The following is a 19,024-nucleotide window of genomic DNA, read 5'->3' as shown; positions in this document are numbered from 1 at the left end:
TTGCGTTACTGTCACCTTCCTGTCAGCTTTGACCAGTCTGGCAATTCTCGTTTGACGTATCTCATTAACAAGACGTTTCTGTCTGCAGAACTGCTGGTCACAGTTTTTTTTTTTTTTTTTCACGATTCTTTGCAAACTCTAGACTACTATGCGTGAAAATCCCAGAAGAGCAGTCTCTGAGATACTCAAACCAACCTGTCTGCCACCAACAATCATTCCACGGTCTAAGTCACTTAGATCAAATTTTTTCCCCATTCTGATGGTTTATGTGAGCATTAACTGAAGCTCTTGACCCGTACCTAGGTCATTGTATGCATTGCACTGCTGTCACACAATTGACTAATTAGATAATCGCATGAATAAGTAGGTGCAATGAAGTGAAAATGTACGTAATAAAGTGTTCGGTGTATAAGTGTATAAGACTCGCTCCATCACGTTTGCAGTAGGATATGACTAGTGTCAGATCAAAGTGAAATTTCAGCCATTACCTGATGTTATATGTCTTGGTGTGTGGTACAAGTTCTATAAAATCAATTAATCCATAAACCAATTTTGCAGATGCATTTATGAAAATGAGTATAATACAAACGCAGGTCTATTAATTCATAGTCCGCTTTAGCAATATCATCAAGTTTTCTTATCCTGTAAGAATAGCACTAAATTATAGTACGGACAACAGCGATATCTGCTGGCCTGGATATGTAGCTCACTTTTTTACGCCAGTGGAGTTTAAAGGCGCACTTGGTTATTCCTGCCAAGTTAGACCTATGATCATATTAAGTAAAAACCAGGTATTTTAGATCAGAACCTGAAAGTGTCCATGCTCGCAAAAATCCCAGGTGGTAGACATGTTTTCTAATTTGAGCGCCAGCACTACCTCTGAATAAAACGCTTAGTTGAATGAGTTTGAAAATGCTGTGTCAGGCATTGTTCCAGAATATACCTCAAATGCTTGATTGGTTTCAGACCTAATTAATTAACCCATATTATGTGGATATCAGTGTCACGAAACTAGCCATTCTTTTCTCAGTAGCTTATCAGTGGTAGAGCATTTATACAGACTCCGTAAGAACACACATTTTTTCTCAGTCTTTTTAAAGCCATTTAAACCTCAAAGATAGGGTGTGTGTCCAGTGAAAGATGGGGAGGGGGAAGGTCACAGAGAGAATGTGAGAGAAACACAGAGGACATTCAGAACTTCAGAGCAGACAATCATTGCTTTTATTATTTTTTAGGATATTTTAACTATGGCCTTGACTAGTATGCACACATCAAATGATTAAAAAAAAACATAAGATGGCTCCCTTTGGTGTGAAATTGGATACAAATTGTGTATCACTGCCAGTGACAAGACAGTGAACCTAAACATTAGAATTTCGGCTAATCTGAAATTCGCCCATTCATGAGTATTATACCAAATACAATAATCACAAGAATACCAAGTTAAATTTTCTATAAACATGTAGGAAATATGAAATATTATTCAACTGCTGTGATGTCCAATTTTAAAAACTGCATATTCAATAATTACATATGAAAAGTAGAAAAAGTGTATAAGATTGTCTCCCTGGGAAAAAAAATTGTCAAATACCTGAAAAAATAATTCCAATAGCAGTTATGGTTCAATGTTGACAGAAAATGTTTGACAAACTGGCAAAGTTTGACAAAGATATTAGCCTTGGCTCTAGTTAAATATATTTCACAACACAGCTGATAAGCTTAACACTTGAACACAAAGCCCTGATCTAGATAGCAGAATGCTCTGAGCAGGCTCAGTGTACGCATGCATGCAAGACCTAAATTACAGCCCATCACCGCCGAGGTTTAAACATGCCCCTCCCCCCTCCCCCCTCCCCCCTCCCCCCTCCCCACTGTTTTTGATTGTTCCAATATTCTCCATGGTGCCTGCTGGCGACCAAAAGGCACATTCACTAGAAGTGATTTCTGCAGTTTTATGACTATGAATACGTACAAGCGGTTTGTGCAAATGGTAGAATGAGCAAACCTGCAGAAGAATGAGTAAAAAGGGTGGAGCCATCACCTGTGATATCAGAGACTCTATCCTGACCTTGTCGATGAGCTGCTGTGAAGAGCAAAATACTTTACATGTAAATCCGTATTAGTCCTTCAAGCCTGGCCCAATTCCAGCACAAGACGTTGTCACTTTGCTAGTTGTAGCCTTTTCGTGTGGGAAAGCACAGATCTTCAAATCTCTTTGCTCACCCATTCTCAGAGCAGAGGATGCGAGAGTTTAGTAAGTAACGTTTAGACTGAAACTAACGGGTGGTTGAACACCAGAGGCGTATCTGGGTGCAGCAGACACACTGTGTCTTACGCAACTGTGAGCCTTGAATGACTAACTGACAAGACGACCAGCTGCCCCAGTCCCTGAGAGACGCATAGTGGTGTAAAACCTCCCTCCCTTTGTAAATGGCATGCTGGCCCATCAGCAAGGACTCAACTTTAGCAAAAAAATACATACAGTACTAATTAAACTAGCTTTTTTGAACAAGGATGACTGGCTGTAAAGCAAAGCCAAACGCATACAGCTCTAACTCTGTTAGATACTACAAACCTCTCATCGCCATGTCCAATTAAAATCAAACCAAAAGATTCTCTCACAGCATCCTGGGGGTTGCGTTCCATTTTGCACCACTGTTTTCATTACTAGACCCATGCAACAGCACTGGTGCAGAATGGATGTTGTGCTGGGGAACCTTTATGGTGCTGCACATTTAAATGCATTCTGATGAGTGTATTGATGCCATTGCCAATAGCCGTGCTAGATACTGAGCATGAAAGGTATGGTGTGAAAAGTGCAGCTTCTCCCACGTCCTATATTTGAACGGAATTCCTTCATTGCTATATGTTAGCAATAAAGCAAAATATCTCCCTTGTAGTGCAAAAGTGGTTGGTGTGTAAAAAAACTAAAAAACTGCACTATAGTTCTCCACAGTACACATGGTACTGAAGGTGTGCGGGAGAATGAAAACGTTCTCCTAATAGACACAGATAAAAAATGCGTTACAGCCATTTCCCTTCTCGACTGACAGCTACAATACAGTTTACTACATGACAAATTATTCACATTTTTAGCATTGCTGTGTGAAGTAGTTTTTCAGCACAAGATAGGACACAGCTAACAAAATGAATTCATGACCATGAAAAGAGAACCCCCCCCCCCCCCAGCCCCAAAACAAAGGATTAGGGTACAAAGAACATCTCTTTGGTCAACATGGAGACGATGCACGGGATCTGCTTCTTGCAGTCAAAGCCAGGGAGGTTGGAGCAGGACTCGAATTCCAGCGCCACCTTGTGGTTGACACGTGTCATGATCTGCATTATCTCCAGACTGAGGCCGTAGCGTCCAAACATCTCGCACAAGGACTGGATGAACCAGGAGCCACTGGAAGTGTTCCTCCAGGAGTAATAACCTGGGTCAGGGATGGGGATGGTGACTCCATATTACTTTCACATACACTTATCTTTCACAGCCATTTATCCAAGCACCTTCAAGGGCATTTTTATCTAGGGTTAAAAAAAATACTACATTAAATGAATACTGACATTTTGTGTCATTTAAAAAAAAAAAAAAAAAAAAAAAAAAAAAAAGGTTTATAAAGATTGAAATTTTCTATGGTTTCCAGTAGCCCTAGGTGCTCTGTGAAAGCGCAGTAGAGATGAGTGGTGGGTGGAGGTATACCTGGGGCAGTGGAGTAGGCATACAGGAAGTCTGCCTCCACTGGGATCCTCTCTGGAGACCCATCTCCGATGCTGTCTGCCTCAATACCCCCATCCAGATCCGTGCCCCGGCATGCCTGCTCAAGACACAGCACAACCTGTACTACTTGTACAACATACTGCAGTCACCACCTACTGATCCAGACATGTCCAGAAAAGATATTTTGTCAAATCATCTTTCTGCCAATTAAAAAAATTAAAATAAATAATTATAATAATTAGCTGTTATCCAAAGCGAGAAGAGAAGGGGACAATCCCCCTTGGGGTGGGGGTAGACTGAGTATTAGCCTCTTGGCAATCTAAAAACACAGAACACAGGAATTTTTACGAACTGAAATCCCATCATATTCAATATATAGCTAAGTATGAAAAACATACTTAGAATCCAGACTTCAATGGTACATAGTTTACTTATATTTGACTTTTGCCAGTCTATTTAATAATGGGCAGTATTACCGAAAGTATTGTTCCTGATACATCCGCTTTACCTTCCTATACAGTAGCCAACATAATGCAAGCTTCTTGAATCCTGCGCATCAATAGCCTATCTACTCCTTAGCATATCCATCTTACTTCTCATAACATTCTTGAGTTTAAGAATAAAACTTTGTGTGAGAATAAACCTTTTTAGCTTCAGGCAAATAATTGTAAATATCTTGCATCAAGTTAAGTTTTAGTAGTTATAGAATGTGTGGCCCAATTCCTGCAGCAGAAAAACTGTAAGACAATTTGTGAGATTGTAGATGTATTCGTTAAGAGTGGAATGATAGCCTAAATAAGTTTAAAAAAACTCACAAATTGGCAATTAGTATTTTTTGCCAACCCTTGTTGGTGCCAAAATAAATCTATATATTAATAAATAATATTTTTAAGCCATTTTAAAAAGAAAGTATCTATTCATCATGGCTTTAATCAGAAACAAACACAGCAACCACAGTGAGTGACAGTATACTGAACTTACCTAAGCAAGTGAAACATGAGAGCAAAGAAACAGGGTGTTCCTGGCTACCAGAGGCCCTTGTTTGAATAAAAGATGACTATGCTCTGGCAGAGAGCCCTAAACACATACACGCCCTCTGTGTATTACACATCCCAGGAAACAGATTTAATACAAAACAAAGCACATTCAGTGCTTGGAAGCAGAGGTTGTCAGTCCAAAAACAGTTTGATCCAGAACTGGTTTCATTTTTGGCTTAAACCTCTGGTTTTTTCAAGATTCTAAGTCAATGTTCTAGAACTGCATTGCATTCAATAACCAGTTGTGATTATCTCAGCATTAGCATGTTCAGTTAAGAACATTCCAAGCACATATTTGTAACTTCACACCTTAAAGGGTTAAGCATGCACAAATCCACTTCCTCACGGGCAAGCACAGATTGCGGTTAGTTCAGGGCTTCAGAAGAAACCGTGGGTGTGGAGAATGTAGGAGACGGTGGATGGTGCTCTTCACATACCTGAATGAAGAAGAGTTTGGGCTTCCCCACCAGCGAGGTGCAGCGGTCCCCCCTGAAGAAGCTGGTCAGGATCTTGAGCTCCACACAGCCGTCTGTCCCAAAGAGGATCCCCTCATCCCCGTGACTGAGGAGCACACACACGAACGAGGCTGACTTGCTGTGGTCGTCCTTAGAGGCTAAAAACACATTAAACAAAAAGAGTACAAGTCACATGAGCAGCAATGTTCAGAACACACTGCATGAGAGGCACAATGAGACCCTAAACCAGAGGTGTCCAATCTTATCCTAAAAGGGCCGGCGTGGATGCAGGTTTTTGTTTTAACCCAGCAGTAACACACCTGATTATAGTAATGAACTAATCGTGGTCTTTAATCAAGACCTTGATGAGTAGAATCAGCTGTCTTAGTACTGTGCTAAAACAACAACCTGCACACACACCGGCCCTTTCTGGATAAGATTGGACACCCCTGCCCTAAACTATTGAAATCAGAGCAATGAGACCCTAAACTAATGAAATCAGAGCAATGAGACCCTAAACTAATGAAATCAGAACAATGAGACCCTAAACTAATGAAATCAGGGCAATGAGACCCTAAATTAATGAAATCAGGGCAATGAGACCCTAAACTAATGAAATCAGGGCAATGAGACCCTAAACTAATGAAATCAGGGCAATGAGACCCTAAACTAATGGAATCAGGGCAATGAGACCCTAAACTAATGGAATCAGGGCAATGAGACCCTAAACTAATGGAATCAGGGCAATGTACTGCGTGGCCCCCATGTGTAAACACTTCATGAGCTTACCTGCATGTAACACCTGTCTAATCTGGTCCACAGTCTGGTCATTGTAAACTTTCACTTTGTACCCCAGTTTCGTGAAAGTTTGCATCATGTTCGCAGCGTCTACGTCTGTGCCGTTACGGACATTCATTCCTTTAAAAAAAAAATACTTTAATGGAAAGGAACAAATCAGGATTTGAATATGAATATTAATACTGTCATCTTACTATGTGTAATTTTAAAGCTAATCCAAGTACTTTTTTCAATTTCCAAGCCATTCCTTTTAAATTAACAATCGAAAGATGCGCATTCACAGCGGGTGTTACCTGTAGACCTATCAAAGTTCTTGTTATTGATGATGATGCACTGTCCGATCATGGGGTAGTCCAGGCTATACCTGAAACTGTATGACTCAGGCTTGGAATCCACCTTTGTGGACTTGGACCCTCCTGAGGTCCCCTGAAGTCTACAAAGGGAAAAGAGGATAAAACTTCTGAGCACTGAGATGGCAAAAAACTCCTCTGGATTTCACTGAGCAAAGGAGCAAGATGGGGGAAATGACCAGGGAAAGACACGCAGCTGTACAGCCATGATGCACGTTGGGAAACAGGTGGGTACATCTGCTGGTACAGCCTTGGCACTGGGGGGGGGGGGTTGTGCCTTCCATCCTTTATTTAAACAGTTGATTTCCTTGTACACCTTTGTCTGCGTGCAAGTGAAACCAGACTGGATGGGCTTGTAACCCTGGGTCTGTGTGGAACTTGATCAAGCCATCATGCTACAGTGGAAAAAGGGTACACAGTAATTAACCAGCCTGGGTGCAAATCTAGTAATGCAGGAAACTAAAGATTAAACCAGCCGAGCAAACCACAACAAGATTCTCCAATCTGCTTGGAGTAAATGTACGTCTCTCTGCACAGAAGTGCCAATACAACAGGATATTTACCACAGGCGTACTCTGTGACACTGAGCAACTCACAGAGGAGAAGCAAGTGTGCAAGGCTATTGAATATGTGTGTGTGGGGAGCATTCATGAGGCAGGCCACACTTGTGTGTGAAATTTGTATGCGAGGAGATGGCAGCTATGAGAGGAAACAAGGGTTCAGTGTTCTATGGCAACTGACACAGTGAGCAGAACTGCAGCGTATCGTTCTTTCTGTTGAGAGACACAACTGTGCTATTGCTTCAGGGATTGGGAGAATGTATGCTGTACAATGCTTCCACCCGACAACACTGACAGTAAAACGTTTTTGTTTTGGAGGGGGAGGAGGGGTTTATAATTTGCGGTTACAAATTGATTTTTTGTAACAGTATTATGATTTGTGATACGTTTACTAACACCCAATTACTAATCGCCACATGCATTTTTAAAAACTGGTAAGCAAAACGAGGCATAACTGTACAGCCACGAATCCTTCGAAATGTAGCTGGACATTGCAGTTATCAAGATTTGTTAATGAAAAGCAAAAGGGTTGGAGAGGTGAGAAAAGATAAAAATGAAATGGCAACACCTGCGATAACAGCCCACGGTAACCTCAGTTAATATTGATTGTTAAGAGAAACTGAAGACACTGGCCTTTTAAAGAAATTGCCACTGAATTTCAGGAATCCGTCATTCTCGTCACTGTACAGGCAAAGTGCATTAAAACATTACATTGTCACTCGGTAAATGTTTTTCTGGCTCAACCAGACAAAAATTATATCACCATATCTTTGTGACACACTTTTAGTTTAAATGTTACTTGATTTGTTGTCCACAAAACAGGTGTTTTTCTATGGTTGATACGGAATAAGAGCCTACATATTTTAGTGCATTGGTAAAGCGGAAAAACTGATGCCAGACATTTTCCTGAATGAAAGTGATTCAAATGAGTTTACATTTTAGTGCCGAGCAAGCCATTAAATCAAACAATGCAGCATAGTAACAAATGACATAATCACAGGGTCTCGCACGCGCATTTCTTAGTTATACAAATCTACACACGCGCATTTCTTAGTTACACAAGTCATCTGCATGCGTATAGTATACGTATAGTATACGTACCAAATGTAATTCCAGTTTCTTGTATTTACGTCCAGCAATTTCAATATATTTAGTTCAGACCCATGAATTTAAAAAAAAAAGAAGCATCATCCATTTTTTTCCCCCCGGTTTTCAGGTACATATGAACAAAGAAGAAAGTTATGCTGCACATTTTCCTGTTGACTACACTTTCATTACCTAATTAGCAACCTGATATCTAGGATCTCTATGACAGGGTCTAACAAGCAAGTACGCATAAAAACAAGCAGCAACATGTAAAAACAATTATAGCCTACCCTTTGCTGTTATCCGGATTGGCATCCACGCAGTCCCCCTGGGCAACAGAGTCCTTTTCCTGCGCGGCTGACATTGTATCTGCAAGCAAAACCGAAAACAAAAACTATCTAAATAACAGACGTGTTGATCGTATATAGTGAACCTAACTCGGTATTCAGACAACACTCAAACAGTCCTCTTCCCAGGCATGCATCTACTCCATAGACTAGTACTCCCTCCTAAATAGCAGAGATGGTCACGTCGAGAGGTTTTAGTACGTAGTTTTCTGGTTTGTCTATTTAGGCCACTATTTGCTTTCGATACCAGCAGGAGTTGCAGTGCTCGTCATTTAATCATAGCAAGATAAACCGCTATCGTCTGTGGCATTTCCATTACTACTGTAAAATATATTTCGTCTCAACAACGTTGGCACAGGTCTTTTTTTCTGGGTCTTTGTCGCTACCCGACTATAGACCGCCAATGGTAGCGGTTGGGTGTGACCATTTATGGTGTGATCCAACCAGCTTCGGTGATGTTACGGATGGATTGTCAAGAAACTTTTAAAACAATAATCGAATCTAACCAACAACCAAGTCAACCACTCATAACATTAGCATTTAAAAACAGAACTGGCGGCAATCATACTTCATGTAAGAACACTAACGGTAACTACATTGCTTTCTACACAAAAGAACAAAAGAAATACATTGCCACATATAACAATTACTACGGTTATCAGATCATCCTATTCACGGTCTAGAATTTCTACCTGGTGGAAATTCCAAGTGGGCTCCAAATGTTTTAAAGATGGCCTGTCAATCTAGCAATACCTGTCCAGCTCACACTCATTAACTCTTACGTCTGACAAAGATTCCACCTAAGCAGGTAGCTGGACTTTATACCAGGGCAGACAAAAACCCAAATAAATCTTCATTTAGCCTAGCTAGCTAGCTAGCCAGCTAGCTAAAAGACAAACAGTACGATAACTATGACCGTAAAACCACAATTAACTTAATGTTAACGTTGCATCTTAGTACTAACGTCACACGCGTTAGCTAACGTCAGACAGGTACACGGAGCTAACTTAACATGTTAAATCTTCTTAAATGTTGGTGTTTTAGCAATTTGTTTAGCGTTAACATTAACATTATACACAAACAAGGCAACGTCTGTAGTAAGCAAGCTAACGATACAGTTACGTCACATTAATTAAAAACGTTAGATCAGCTCGCCAGGCAAACCATTTAGCTATCGTCATCGCAAACGGTAGCGCATGCAATAATGTCAATGACTGAAAAAAAAAAATTCCAACTTACATTGTGATGTTTGGCTAGTTCCGTTCAGCTTAACTATCAACCAGGCAATTAACGAGATACGTCTGAATAGAGTTGAGTAAGCTAAAACTCAGCGTCTTCGTTGTAACCGCAACAAGGAAGTGGCATAATCTTTTGTCCGTTTCGATTTAGCACTGTGAACTACATTACCCACAACTTCTCAGTGCCGAGAAGCGAGTCAACTGAGTAATTGTGTTCAGCAAAAAAAAAAAAAAAAAAGTCATTGTGTTTCGCGGTAAAATTTGGAAAATGGCTGTTGGAAACTGTTATGTCTAGCTAGTAATATCTGGTTATGAAGTAAAGTAACGTGAGTACAGGTTGTCAGTGTTTGTTTAATTCAAGGGATGTAGTTAAAGTCCGCTGAATATAGCTAACTTATTTTGTATACTTATTCTGCATACTTTCAGCGAGCTAACGTACCAGCTGATTCCGCTAGCTAGGTAGCTAACGGTTGAGTAGTAGGTTGACTGGCTAAAAAGCTAGTATAAAAAACATATATTTTCTCATTCTGGTAATGTATATTAGGGTACCTAACTTGAAAATAGTAAATATAACCTTACCGCATGACAGCCGGTAAAGGCAAATCAAGCAAAACGAATCATAATAGTTAATCTAACTAGCTAGCTAACATTACCTTTTAATGCTTCCCTTGAACTTGGTAATGTCACCCGCACTTTTCCTCAAAATTCGAATTTATTGAGTTTTGGCAACATAACGTTAGCTAACTGGCTCTATGGCTCTTTATATCTTTTGAAATAAAAGTGAATGTCATCGTGTGTATCTAGCTAGCTAGTTTGAGGATGCTCAAACGCAGCAAATGGGGAGACAGGGTAAAAAAAGTGGAGTCACTGGCGCTCTCCTTCCAGCACTGTCCGCTGGCATCCCCCTATAAACCACGGTTATCCAAACCATGGCAGCCGGAGACCTTGTGGAGACTCTTCTCTCGACAAAGTGACGCTCTCGGGTTTGCCAAGTGCTGCAAGGAGGCAAGGAAAATATTGCTACCCTTGAAATCGATACTGCTAAAATAAATAGCTGTATGAATTGAATGACCTCTCCCCCCCCCCCCCCAAGGTCGTGCACGTGTTTGCACTAGAGAAGGACCATGCCAAGACGGGGCAAAGAATCTTCCTTGTGACCAGCTACACGGAACTCTGGCATTACTACAAGTGGGTGAAACAACCCCTTTACATCTTGTGAATGTCAATAGAGGCTCTCCTATAACACAGATACATTCATTAATTCATCAATTAATGTGCATAACTACTCACAGTATATCTTAGAAAGGTCCATTGAATACACATCACAGGTGCAACATGAATACAAGTAGAAAAAAGCAACAACATAGTGACTGACAGTGCTAAGAAGGGTCATAAAGTATTTGCATACGGCAGCAATGTATAAGCATGCACACTGCGTATGTCATACATATTGAGCCTAACTGGGATTGCTGTTGTTCTCCAGAATCTGATGATGCTGATAGCTCACCGACTTCAAGCAGTCATTGCATGCATATGATATCCTACAAAATACTAAACATGACTACTTTTATTCATACTATTAAATGCTGCATAGCAATTTCCTTCCAGACGGATCTTTTGAGGTTTTCTTGGTGTCCATGCAGTGTTGCTATTTGCATCATGTTGTGTTTTGCAGGACATACAGACACTCCCTAATGCACTGCTATGAGGTAATTCCAGAAGGTGCTGTCTGCAAGCTTTATTTTGATCTGGAGTTCCACAAGCCTTCAAACGGGGGCCGGGACGGGATGCAGATGGTAGCGTCATTGATTCAGGTACACAAGCACGGATGTTTATTGTAAAAAGCAATGCTGAACAAGCTTGTCAGGCCTTAGACTTATAGATGAAAGCAAAAAATAAAATAAAGAATAAAATGTATAATCACTCAATTGGCTACTTAGATAGGATCAGTGTCATGGTGCTCAAACCACTGCTGCTCACATTCCCATCTTCAAAGACGCCTCTCTGCCCAGAATGCTGTAACATGTTGTGAAGGTGGGGCAACATTCATCTGGCAGTTTGGAGGGTTGCCGGTTCGATCCCGCCCTAGGTGTGTCAAAGTGTCCCTGGGCAAGACACCTAACCCCCAATTGCTCCTGACGAGGTCGTTGGTGCCTTGTATGGCAGCCAATCAGCATTGGTGTGTGAGTGATTTTGAGAATGGGCAAACGAGAAGCATCAATTGTACAGTGCTTTGAATAAAGGCGCTATTTATAAAATAATAAATAACAGCTGGTGGTTAATAACAATTCCCTGCATGTTACAGTTTGTCTGTGGAAAGCTCGAGGAAGTCTATGGAGTGAAGTGTTCAGCTAAGGATGTGCTGAATTTGGATTCCACCACGGAGGAGAAATTTAGCCGCCATCTCATATTTCTCCTCCCCAATGCTGCCTTCAAGGACAACATTCATGTTGGTCTGTGTCCAGCAATGCTGCCATTTTCATAGCATACGTTATATTGTTAACTAGACCAAGTTAAGTGGTAACATTTATGCTGGTATTAGTATTTGCTAAAGAAACATCTGAATTTGATTTAAGTTTCTGCAATCCTTTTCATTTTTGTTCAGAGAAACACTTGTAAATGTTGTAAAGCTGGTTGTTTTCTGGTCACTGCTCATCGTGCTGGGAAATTTGTGTCAGTGTCATGTTTTGTGTTTTTCTGTTTAAAAGGCCATTTTATCCATAAGATCCTGCAGCCTGCTCTGGACTCAGTCCGGAGGAGGAGGGGCGGTGGTCAGGGGTCAGATGACACAGGCATTACCAATGTCGCCCTGGGAACCACCACTGACCCGCTGTTATCATTTGACCATACACAAGAAGTGGGTGGGGAACTGCTGGGGCCTCCAATGGCCAAGAGGCAGAGGCATGGAGAGGACGACCTCCAATTCCTGTTGGTTAAAGACAAAGAGGGCCATGACCAACTCTTTGTAGACCTTGGTATGCTGCACTCACCTTCTGATTCCACTTTGTGATGAGGAAGTAAGGCATTGTGATTGTAGATGTAATGGTGGAACTGTCATGTACAGTGTCAGTCAGTGACCTGTTTGAACCAGTCAGAAAACTGCTTTGCATAGCAAAGATAGTGGACAGTTGGTTTAAAGAAGTTATTTTTTCACAATAGCTCACTCCTTTTTGGATTAATTTTTACTAATACAGTATGTCTAATACCATTCTGCAAGGGCTGCAGACACAACATGCCCAGTTATTTACACAGATGTGGCTTCAACAGTAAGCCATTGGTAAATATTATTTTAATATGTACTTGTTTGTTTAAAGCATTGTAAATAGTTTTCTTATTTGACCTATAGGCGTCTACACCAAGAACAGGAATTTCCGCCTCTATAAATCCTTAAAAGCTGGGAAGAATACTGCGTTCACTGTGGCAGAGGATAATGAGTTCGACACACGACCAGACAGACATGTATCTGCAGAGGAGAGTGTATTTCTAGCCTCCTTAGTCAGTAATGTGAGGTACGGCTCTGCTAGACTTCAGTATTGCTCTTTACTCGTCTGCATGCATCTTATATGTGCGCCTGACTGTTATATTGCTGTATTTCTGCTCTTTCAGTAGCAGATCCAGAGCGACTGACAGCATAGTGTTACAGAATTATATTAACACCAGTATGGATACGACAGTTGTCTGTAACAGTATCTAAGCAATGTGTTTGTCAGTGTGGGGTCTATAGTTACAGCTGCTCTGTATTTCTCAAATGTGTTTTGTTACGATGTGGTATTGCAAGTGACTACATGTCTGTGCTATATTTGACTCAAAGATCTTCAGTCTTTATACTAGACATTGTACTTTTAAACTTTAGACATTGTTTGCATGTTATTGGATTTTTCTTTTCTCTTTGTCGTCAGTGGATGAATTTTACAGTTGATCATTTTGATTGCAGTTTCACAGGCCAGAAGATTCTTACATCAGATGTCCCTGTGACAAAGGAGGCCAAACAGATTCTGTGCCCCGTCCCAAACCCCTCAGGTACTGCACCACACAAAGCTGTCGCAGGTCACAGGTCGCAGGTCGCAGGTCGGGTTGGCATTACAGCTGCATGACGTTCTGTGTGACAGGTGACTCAGGGGCTCCCAAGTAGTTGTGCTGGTAAAGACACTCACCATGAGAATCAATCAACCCTTTATTAGATAGCACATTTCTTACACCTGAGTGCAACAGAAAGAGCTTCATAGAGAATAAACTAAAAGAGAAGATTAAGACATAACATAAAAAGGCATTAAAAAGAATGAAAATAAATGCAACAAAGTGCAAAAGAGAGGTAATTAAATAAAGATCAATATAGTAAGTAAGATTTGTAAAACTAGATCAGTAAGATCTCCAGAAAAAGCTAAGCAATTTTTTTAGGGGGGAAAAAATGACAATATCATTTCAAGAAAAAGACCTGCATATTAAACGGTGGTTTTGCACCCCGTATGATACAAACTGCTTTAATGCCCTCTGTAGATACTGTTAGAGGGTGCCAACCCTCTCCTTACAAAGAAGTAGATGATTTTGTCCTGTCTTTGGTGACCAGAGGGGATGTTCATGGAGGTAAGAGCATGTTGATTTTTAAAGTCCGGGTGTCAGTGGGGTGATGTTCTTTTCAGGCTGTTTGAATGACCTGGTTTGTTTCCGGTGTGTAGGTGTAAGGCGGTGGAGCCTGTTTGTGTCCGAGCAGCTCCTGGTGTACGATATCCTGAGGTACCGCTGGTGTCAGAACGTTGGGAGACATCACAAGAGCAACAACATCATGTGAGCAGCGCTGCCTGCGGAACATTTTATCCGAAAAGTGTTTTTCTCACAATGCTTTCATTAGGTATTGTGGAAAAGATACCTCAGTTTGTCTAAGCACTGACAGTGAGAATGTCACTATACTGTGGTAAGGCAAGGTTTACTGTAACTGTTAGCAAGCACTGACGGTCAGAATGTCACTATGCTGCAGTAAGGCAAGGTTTACTGTAACCGTTAGCAAGGCCTGTGCAATTTGCATGTACCTGACTTGAATTTAGTTGCATAACCTGTATATTAACAGTAGTCATTTATTAGTGCTTTTGCATACTTGAACATGATGCCTGCAGTTTGATGAAAGCTGTTTCTTCACAAGACTCATGCGTGGTGGTTTTAGCCAGTAAACCTCTGCCTTCAAGGTCCATTTTCTGTTCATTGTGGTGGCTTTCAGGATCATGGTGGATCTGAAAGAGGAGATTTGGTATCAGAAGTGTCATGACCCCGTCTGCAGAAGTGTGAACTACAGATCCCCAAGTATGTTCTTGATAGTGAGCTTTCACTAATAGAAAAATTTAAGTTAATGTTCTTCATTATTTGATTTGTGCATAAAAAACCCCCCACTACGCTCAGTTGCCATACAACCAAAGATCCTGTTGTTATGTCGGCACTTTGATTTTCTCTCATTTTCCAGTGTGTGGATGGGATTTTTAATCGCATTGTCCATTATGAGATCCTTTATTTACAAATAAGTAGAGGCAAATCTGTCCACACACTGCAAACATCTGAGACTGAGACTAGAGGCTGAAGTGTTTTCAAGATGCACCAGAAATGGCAAAGAACTCAAAAATCAAATGCAGCTGTTATCCCTTTTAAATTGCTGTACCATTTTCATGTAAGAGGTCCTTACTGTGTGTTGTTTGTCTACGTATTGGTAATATATACCTGCAGGTGCAGTCATTTCCTACACTAATATTAATGCTAATGCTAATGTAGTTACACTGTGTGCTGGAGTGATGTACCTTAAGGCATTATGCTCCCCTCCAGATCTCCCCCTGCCACAGGAGGTCTGTATCAGCCACTTCATGAAAGAGGTCAGTGCTCCCTGCCCACTGCTCAGCCCTGCACAATACACACCGGCCACAAGGGGGCGCCGCCTGGCTTTCTGCCACCTCTGGCTCCTTCAACAAGGGTGTGCTTTCAGTAGGCAGGGTTCACACGCTTTAACAGGGGGGTCACCTGAGTGCCATGGCACTGTCCTTCCCTCAGTGATGACTGCAGGGCATCTGCTGCCTCCGAGACTGCAAACAATAGGTCCATCCGTTGGTTCAGCTCAGCCAACCACACATAATGTGTACATTGCACCAATGTATTTGGACTAGACACAGCTGAGTAGCCAACTCTCCAAGTACGTTTGGTCCACTAAAATGGACTATGTATAAAAATGGATGTAATTCCTACATGCATCACCTGATATGGATGCAAATACCCTCAAAACAGTCTGCACTTAAACCTCATATTCATTCATGTTTCATTTAGCTGAAGTACAGAGCCAAAAGAACGAAATTCTACCAATGTAGAAAATACTAACAGACTGTACTTTGTAATATGAGGTAAAAATGTATTTGCAAGAATCTTTTAAGGTACTTTGGAGCAGGATGCCTTTGACTAAGCATTAGCCGTAATTCCGTGCACTAAATATAGTAAAAAAACACTTTAAAATTTGTTAGATGCCTTATAAGTTTACTCTGGTTAACTGGTTGAAAGACAAGCTCTAATAATGAACTTTTTCCCAAATTTGGCAATTCTATGAATAAAAAAATAAAAAACGCCAATGCTTTTTGAATTTAGATTTTAAATTAAGGTAGTACCAGTATGTCCACCAAATGTTTTTCTATCCCCTCCAATCAAAGTACTTTCACGCTGCTGCGTGTGTTTTCCCCCCCCCTCCTTATTTGACATCAGTTGACTCCACTCCCCGCCCTTCCTAAATTCCCCTCAAAAGATATTTCACTCTGGCGTGTATGTCACATCGCAGAAGCTAGTGCCACTCTAACTTCTGTTTCATGACTTTAATGCTGAGCATTTTACTGTGTATGTGTATGAATACATGACTAACCCTAAACTTCTGTGCTGGCAGGATGAGGTAGAGGAGGGGTATGAGATGGATGAAGAGGGAACTATTGAGCCCAGAGAGAGGTCGGCCGCAGCAGCTAACCCCACGTGGACACATGGCCAAGGGGAGGGGCCTGAGCGCGAGGATGATTGGCAGGATGACCACGCCTACCTGCAGGCCCTTGAGGATGCAGAGAGGGGCGTCCTGCTGGAGGGGCTTGGCCCCGCCCCTCAGTGCCATGGCGATGACCTTCCAGATGACCTTCTGCTCCAAACTCTGGCAGAGTTTGAGACATCTGGAGACCAGATATGCACATCCACCGATTTGTCTTAGATTTAGCACAGTATATCTGAGACAAGCACCTTAGCTGTAGATCACCTGTACCTTGCATATCCAGTAACTCAGCTGCACCAGGTCTATGCTTCCATATACACTCACTGAGCACTTTATTAGGTATTTATTAGACTTATTTTTTAAGTCTATGTTTTATAAATCTTCTGCTGCTGTAGCCTATCCACTTAAGTGGTTTGACGTGTGTTGTCTTCATACCACTGTTGTAATGTGTGGTTATTTGCGTTACTGTCAACTTCCTGTCAGCTTTGACCAGTCTGGCCCTTCTCCACTGAATTAGCAAGGCTTTTTGCCTGCAGAACAGCTGCTCACTGGATTTTTGTAGTTTTTCGCACCATTCTCTGCAAACGCTAGACACATTTGTGTGTGAAAATCCCAGGAGATCAGCACTTTCTGAGATATTCCAACCACCCCCTCTGGCACCATTCCACGGTCAAAGTCAATTAAATCACATTTCTTCCCCATTCTGACATTTGATCAGAAAAACAGCTGAACCTCTTGACAATGTCTGCATGCTTTTATGCATTTAGTTGCTGCCACATGATTGGCTGATGAAATCATAACATTAACAAGCTGGTGTTCAGGTCTACCTAATAAAGTGCTCAGTGAGTGTATAATATGCTATGTTATAATATGCTATGCTTTCTTACCTCCTACTGACCTTAGCTGTAGGTCAGGTTTCCACTGGACTTAGTTGTAGGTCAGGTAAACCTGAGCTGAGCCTGATGTTATTCCATTGGAGGCCTGGCAGTACTGTATGTAGGGTAGCCTCTGATAATGGTTGGCCACAGGCCCAGGTGGGTCACTGGAAAGTATTCAGTTATCCAGTGTGCAATATCAGACAGAAAAGTATCTTCATCAGTGCTCACTCCAGACTGGTGAACTTGTGCAGTCTTATGGACATACCATTCATACTACATACTACCATGCATCTGACCTACATGTAATCATTCCGAGAGCATTTGGAGGTGGCCTACCCCAAAACAGGAAGGGCAACCACCAGTATTTCCTCCTCCACACACAGGCCCGTGAAAGTATACATGGTGGATGACCCCTCTCCTTAACTTGTATACAAGGATACTTCTCTGAGAAGAGCATTTGGAGTCCTGTAGGGTGATGCAATATTGCTCATTTACCAGAGACCAAATGTGTGCTTCAGAACCAAAGTAGGGCTAGCCAGAGTTTCTGAAGTGAAGTGCACTCCTGAGCAATTTGCAGTTGGCAATGGAAATGTATTGAATATGTACACAAGTATTTATACAAGTTTAAATGTATACTTCCATAAAAAGTGTTTAGTTTTCATGACTGCCGTGATAGTGTTGATGCAGCTGTTTTATGGTTTTAAAAGAATGACGATCATATGCTAACATTTGCCAGCTCAACTGTTTGAAATGTTAAAAATGTGTTGAAATATCCAATAAGATAATGGATGTTTCACTCTGTCTTGCAATTTTTTTTCACACATCGGAAAACACAATATTGTATTTTCTGACAAGTGCATGAATACAAATAGGAATAATTAGGCAGGACAAAAAGTGAGAAACACACAAAACAGTGTTTATTTGGTACTGTTGACATTTTTTGAAATATATGCATCTGTTATCTGTACAAAACATGTACAAAGCCCAAAAACATTAAAGCAAGCTTTGAAAAGCACGAGGCCATAATTTACGGTTTGGCTTCCAGACACAGAAATGTTTAGTGCCACCTCACCGACATCACTTGTTCTGCTACGAATACCACACACAAGAATCTAGCCACACAGGGAGTTTTGAGACTGATGTGCTTCATTAAGTGTGCATTCCACTACTGTCCATGCATCTCCTCCAGATGCATAACTGAATTCATAAAGGACCACCATCTTGGAAATGAAAATGTATTTTACCGCCAGTGTGTTATGTAGGCTTAGTGTCCTCGTCTTCATCTGAGCACAACCGTGTGTCTTATCACTTTGGTCTCATTTGAAACTTCTTTAAGGATGGGAAGTCATTATGCGGCTTGTATCATCCCATGGTTCCCCTAGAGGGTTCCCCTAGTGTGAAACCAGGGGATGAAATGGTGAGGTCTGAATCGATGCTTAGAAATTTGCTCTGTTCTCTTTATCTTCTGAGGAATTACCAGACTGTGTTCCTTCCCCACACAAAAGCCCTTCCTGAGTCGTTACATTGAGGCACATCTGTAGTGCTTTCATTGGCTCTGTGGCCTGG

General features: G+C 41.3%; 2 protein-coding genes across 4 annotated transcripts; one reads left to right on the top strand and one right to left on the bottom strand.

Moving 5' to 3' along the window:
* Positions 1-3,179: 3,179 nt before the first annotated feature.
* casp3a (caspase 3, apoptosis-related cysteine peptidase a) lies at positions 3,180-9,756 on the bottom strand. 2 transcript variants are annotated; one of them, XM_061244851.1, is made up of 8 exons: positions 9,594-9,756; positions 8,298-8,376; positions 7,555-7,602; positions 6,305-6,444; positions 6,003-6,131; positions 5,196-5,371; positions 3,704-3,818; positions 3,180-3,434 (listed from the first exon to the last, which is right to left on the bottom strand). In XM_061244851.1, exons 2-8 carry the CDS (start codon positions 8,369-8,371, stop codon positions 3,205-3,207), a joined length of 912 nt encoding a protein of 303 aa, XP_061100835.1. In that variant the 5' UTR covers positions 8,372-8,376; positions 9,594-9,756; the 3' UTR covers positions 3,180-3,204. The 2 variants fall into 2 exon arrangements, with proteins under 2 accessions (XP_061100835.1, XP_061100836.1); XM_061244852.1 differs by lacking the exon at positions 7,555-7,602 and having other exon boundaries at positions 9,594-9,752.
* Positions 9,757-9,845: 89 nt separating this feature from the next.
* On the top strand, positions 9,846-18,470 carry primpol (primase and polymerase (DNA-directed)). Of its 2 annotated transcripts, XM_061244850.1 has the most exons (13): positions 9,846-9,918; positions 10,478-10,597; positions 10,686-10,780; positions 11,268-11,406; positions 11,898-12,045; positions 12,301-12,567; positions 12,939-13,101; positions 13,527-13,612; positions 14,090-14,176; positions 14,269-14,377; positions 14,805-14,887; positions 15,398-15,444; positions 16,491-18,470. In XM_061244850.1, exons 4-13 carry the CDS (start codon positions 11,287-11,289, stop codon positions 16,797-16,799), a joined length of 1,419 nt encoding a protein of 472 aa, XP_061100834.1. In that variant the 5' UTR covers positions 9,846-9,918; positions 10,478-10,597; positions 10,686-10,780; positions 11,268-11,286; the 3' UTR covers positions 16,800-18,470. The 2 variants fall into 2 exon arrangements, with proteins under 2 accessions (XP_061100834.1, XP_061100833.1); XM_061244849.1 differs by having other exon boundaries at positions 9,853-10,597.
* Positions 18,471-19,024: the final 554 nt, after the last annotated feature.

The sequence above is a fragment of the Conger conger genome, chromosome 6 (genome assembly GCF_963514075.1).
Source record: "Conger conger chromosome 6, fConCon1.1, whole genome shotgun sequence".
Taxonomy (NCBI): Eukaryota; Metazoa; Chordata; class Actinopteri; order Anguilliformes; family Congridae; genus Conger; species Conger conger.
The sequence above is the reverse complement of the archived record's forward strand: the minus strand, read 5'-3'. Positions and strand labels throughout refer to the sequence as shown.

Coding starts and splice junctions, on each gene's coding strand:
- casp3a (XM_061244851.1), bottom strand. CDS start 8,371: ATGTCAGCCGCGCAGGAAAAGGACTCTGTTGCCCAGGGGGACTGCGTG. Junction 7,603..8,297: donor AATCCGGATAACAGCAAAGG/GTAGGCTATAAT, acceptor TTGCCTGTACAG/TGACGAGAATGACGGATTCC. Junction 6,445..7,554: donor AGTGGCAATTTCTTTAAAAG/GCCAGTGTCTTC, acceptor TTCCCTTTGTAG/ACTTCAGGGGACCTCAGGAG.
- primpol (XM_061244849.1), top strand. CDS start 10,412: ATGCTCAAACGCAGCAAATGGGGAGACAGGGTAAAAAAAGTGGAGTCA. Junction 10,598..10,685: donor TTGCCAAGTGCTGCAAGGAG/GCAAGGAAAATA, acceptor CCCCCCCCCAAG/GTCGTGCACGTGTTTGCACT. Junction 14,378..14,804: donor CACAAGAGCAACAACATCAT/GTGAGCAGCGCT, acceptor GGTGGCTTTCAG/GATCATGGTGGATCTGAAAG.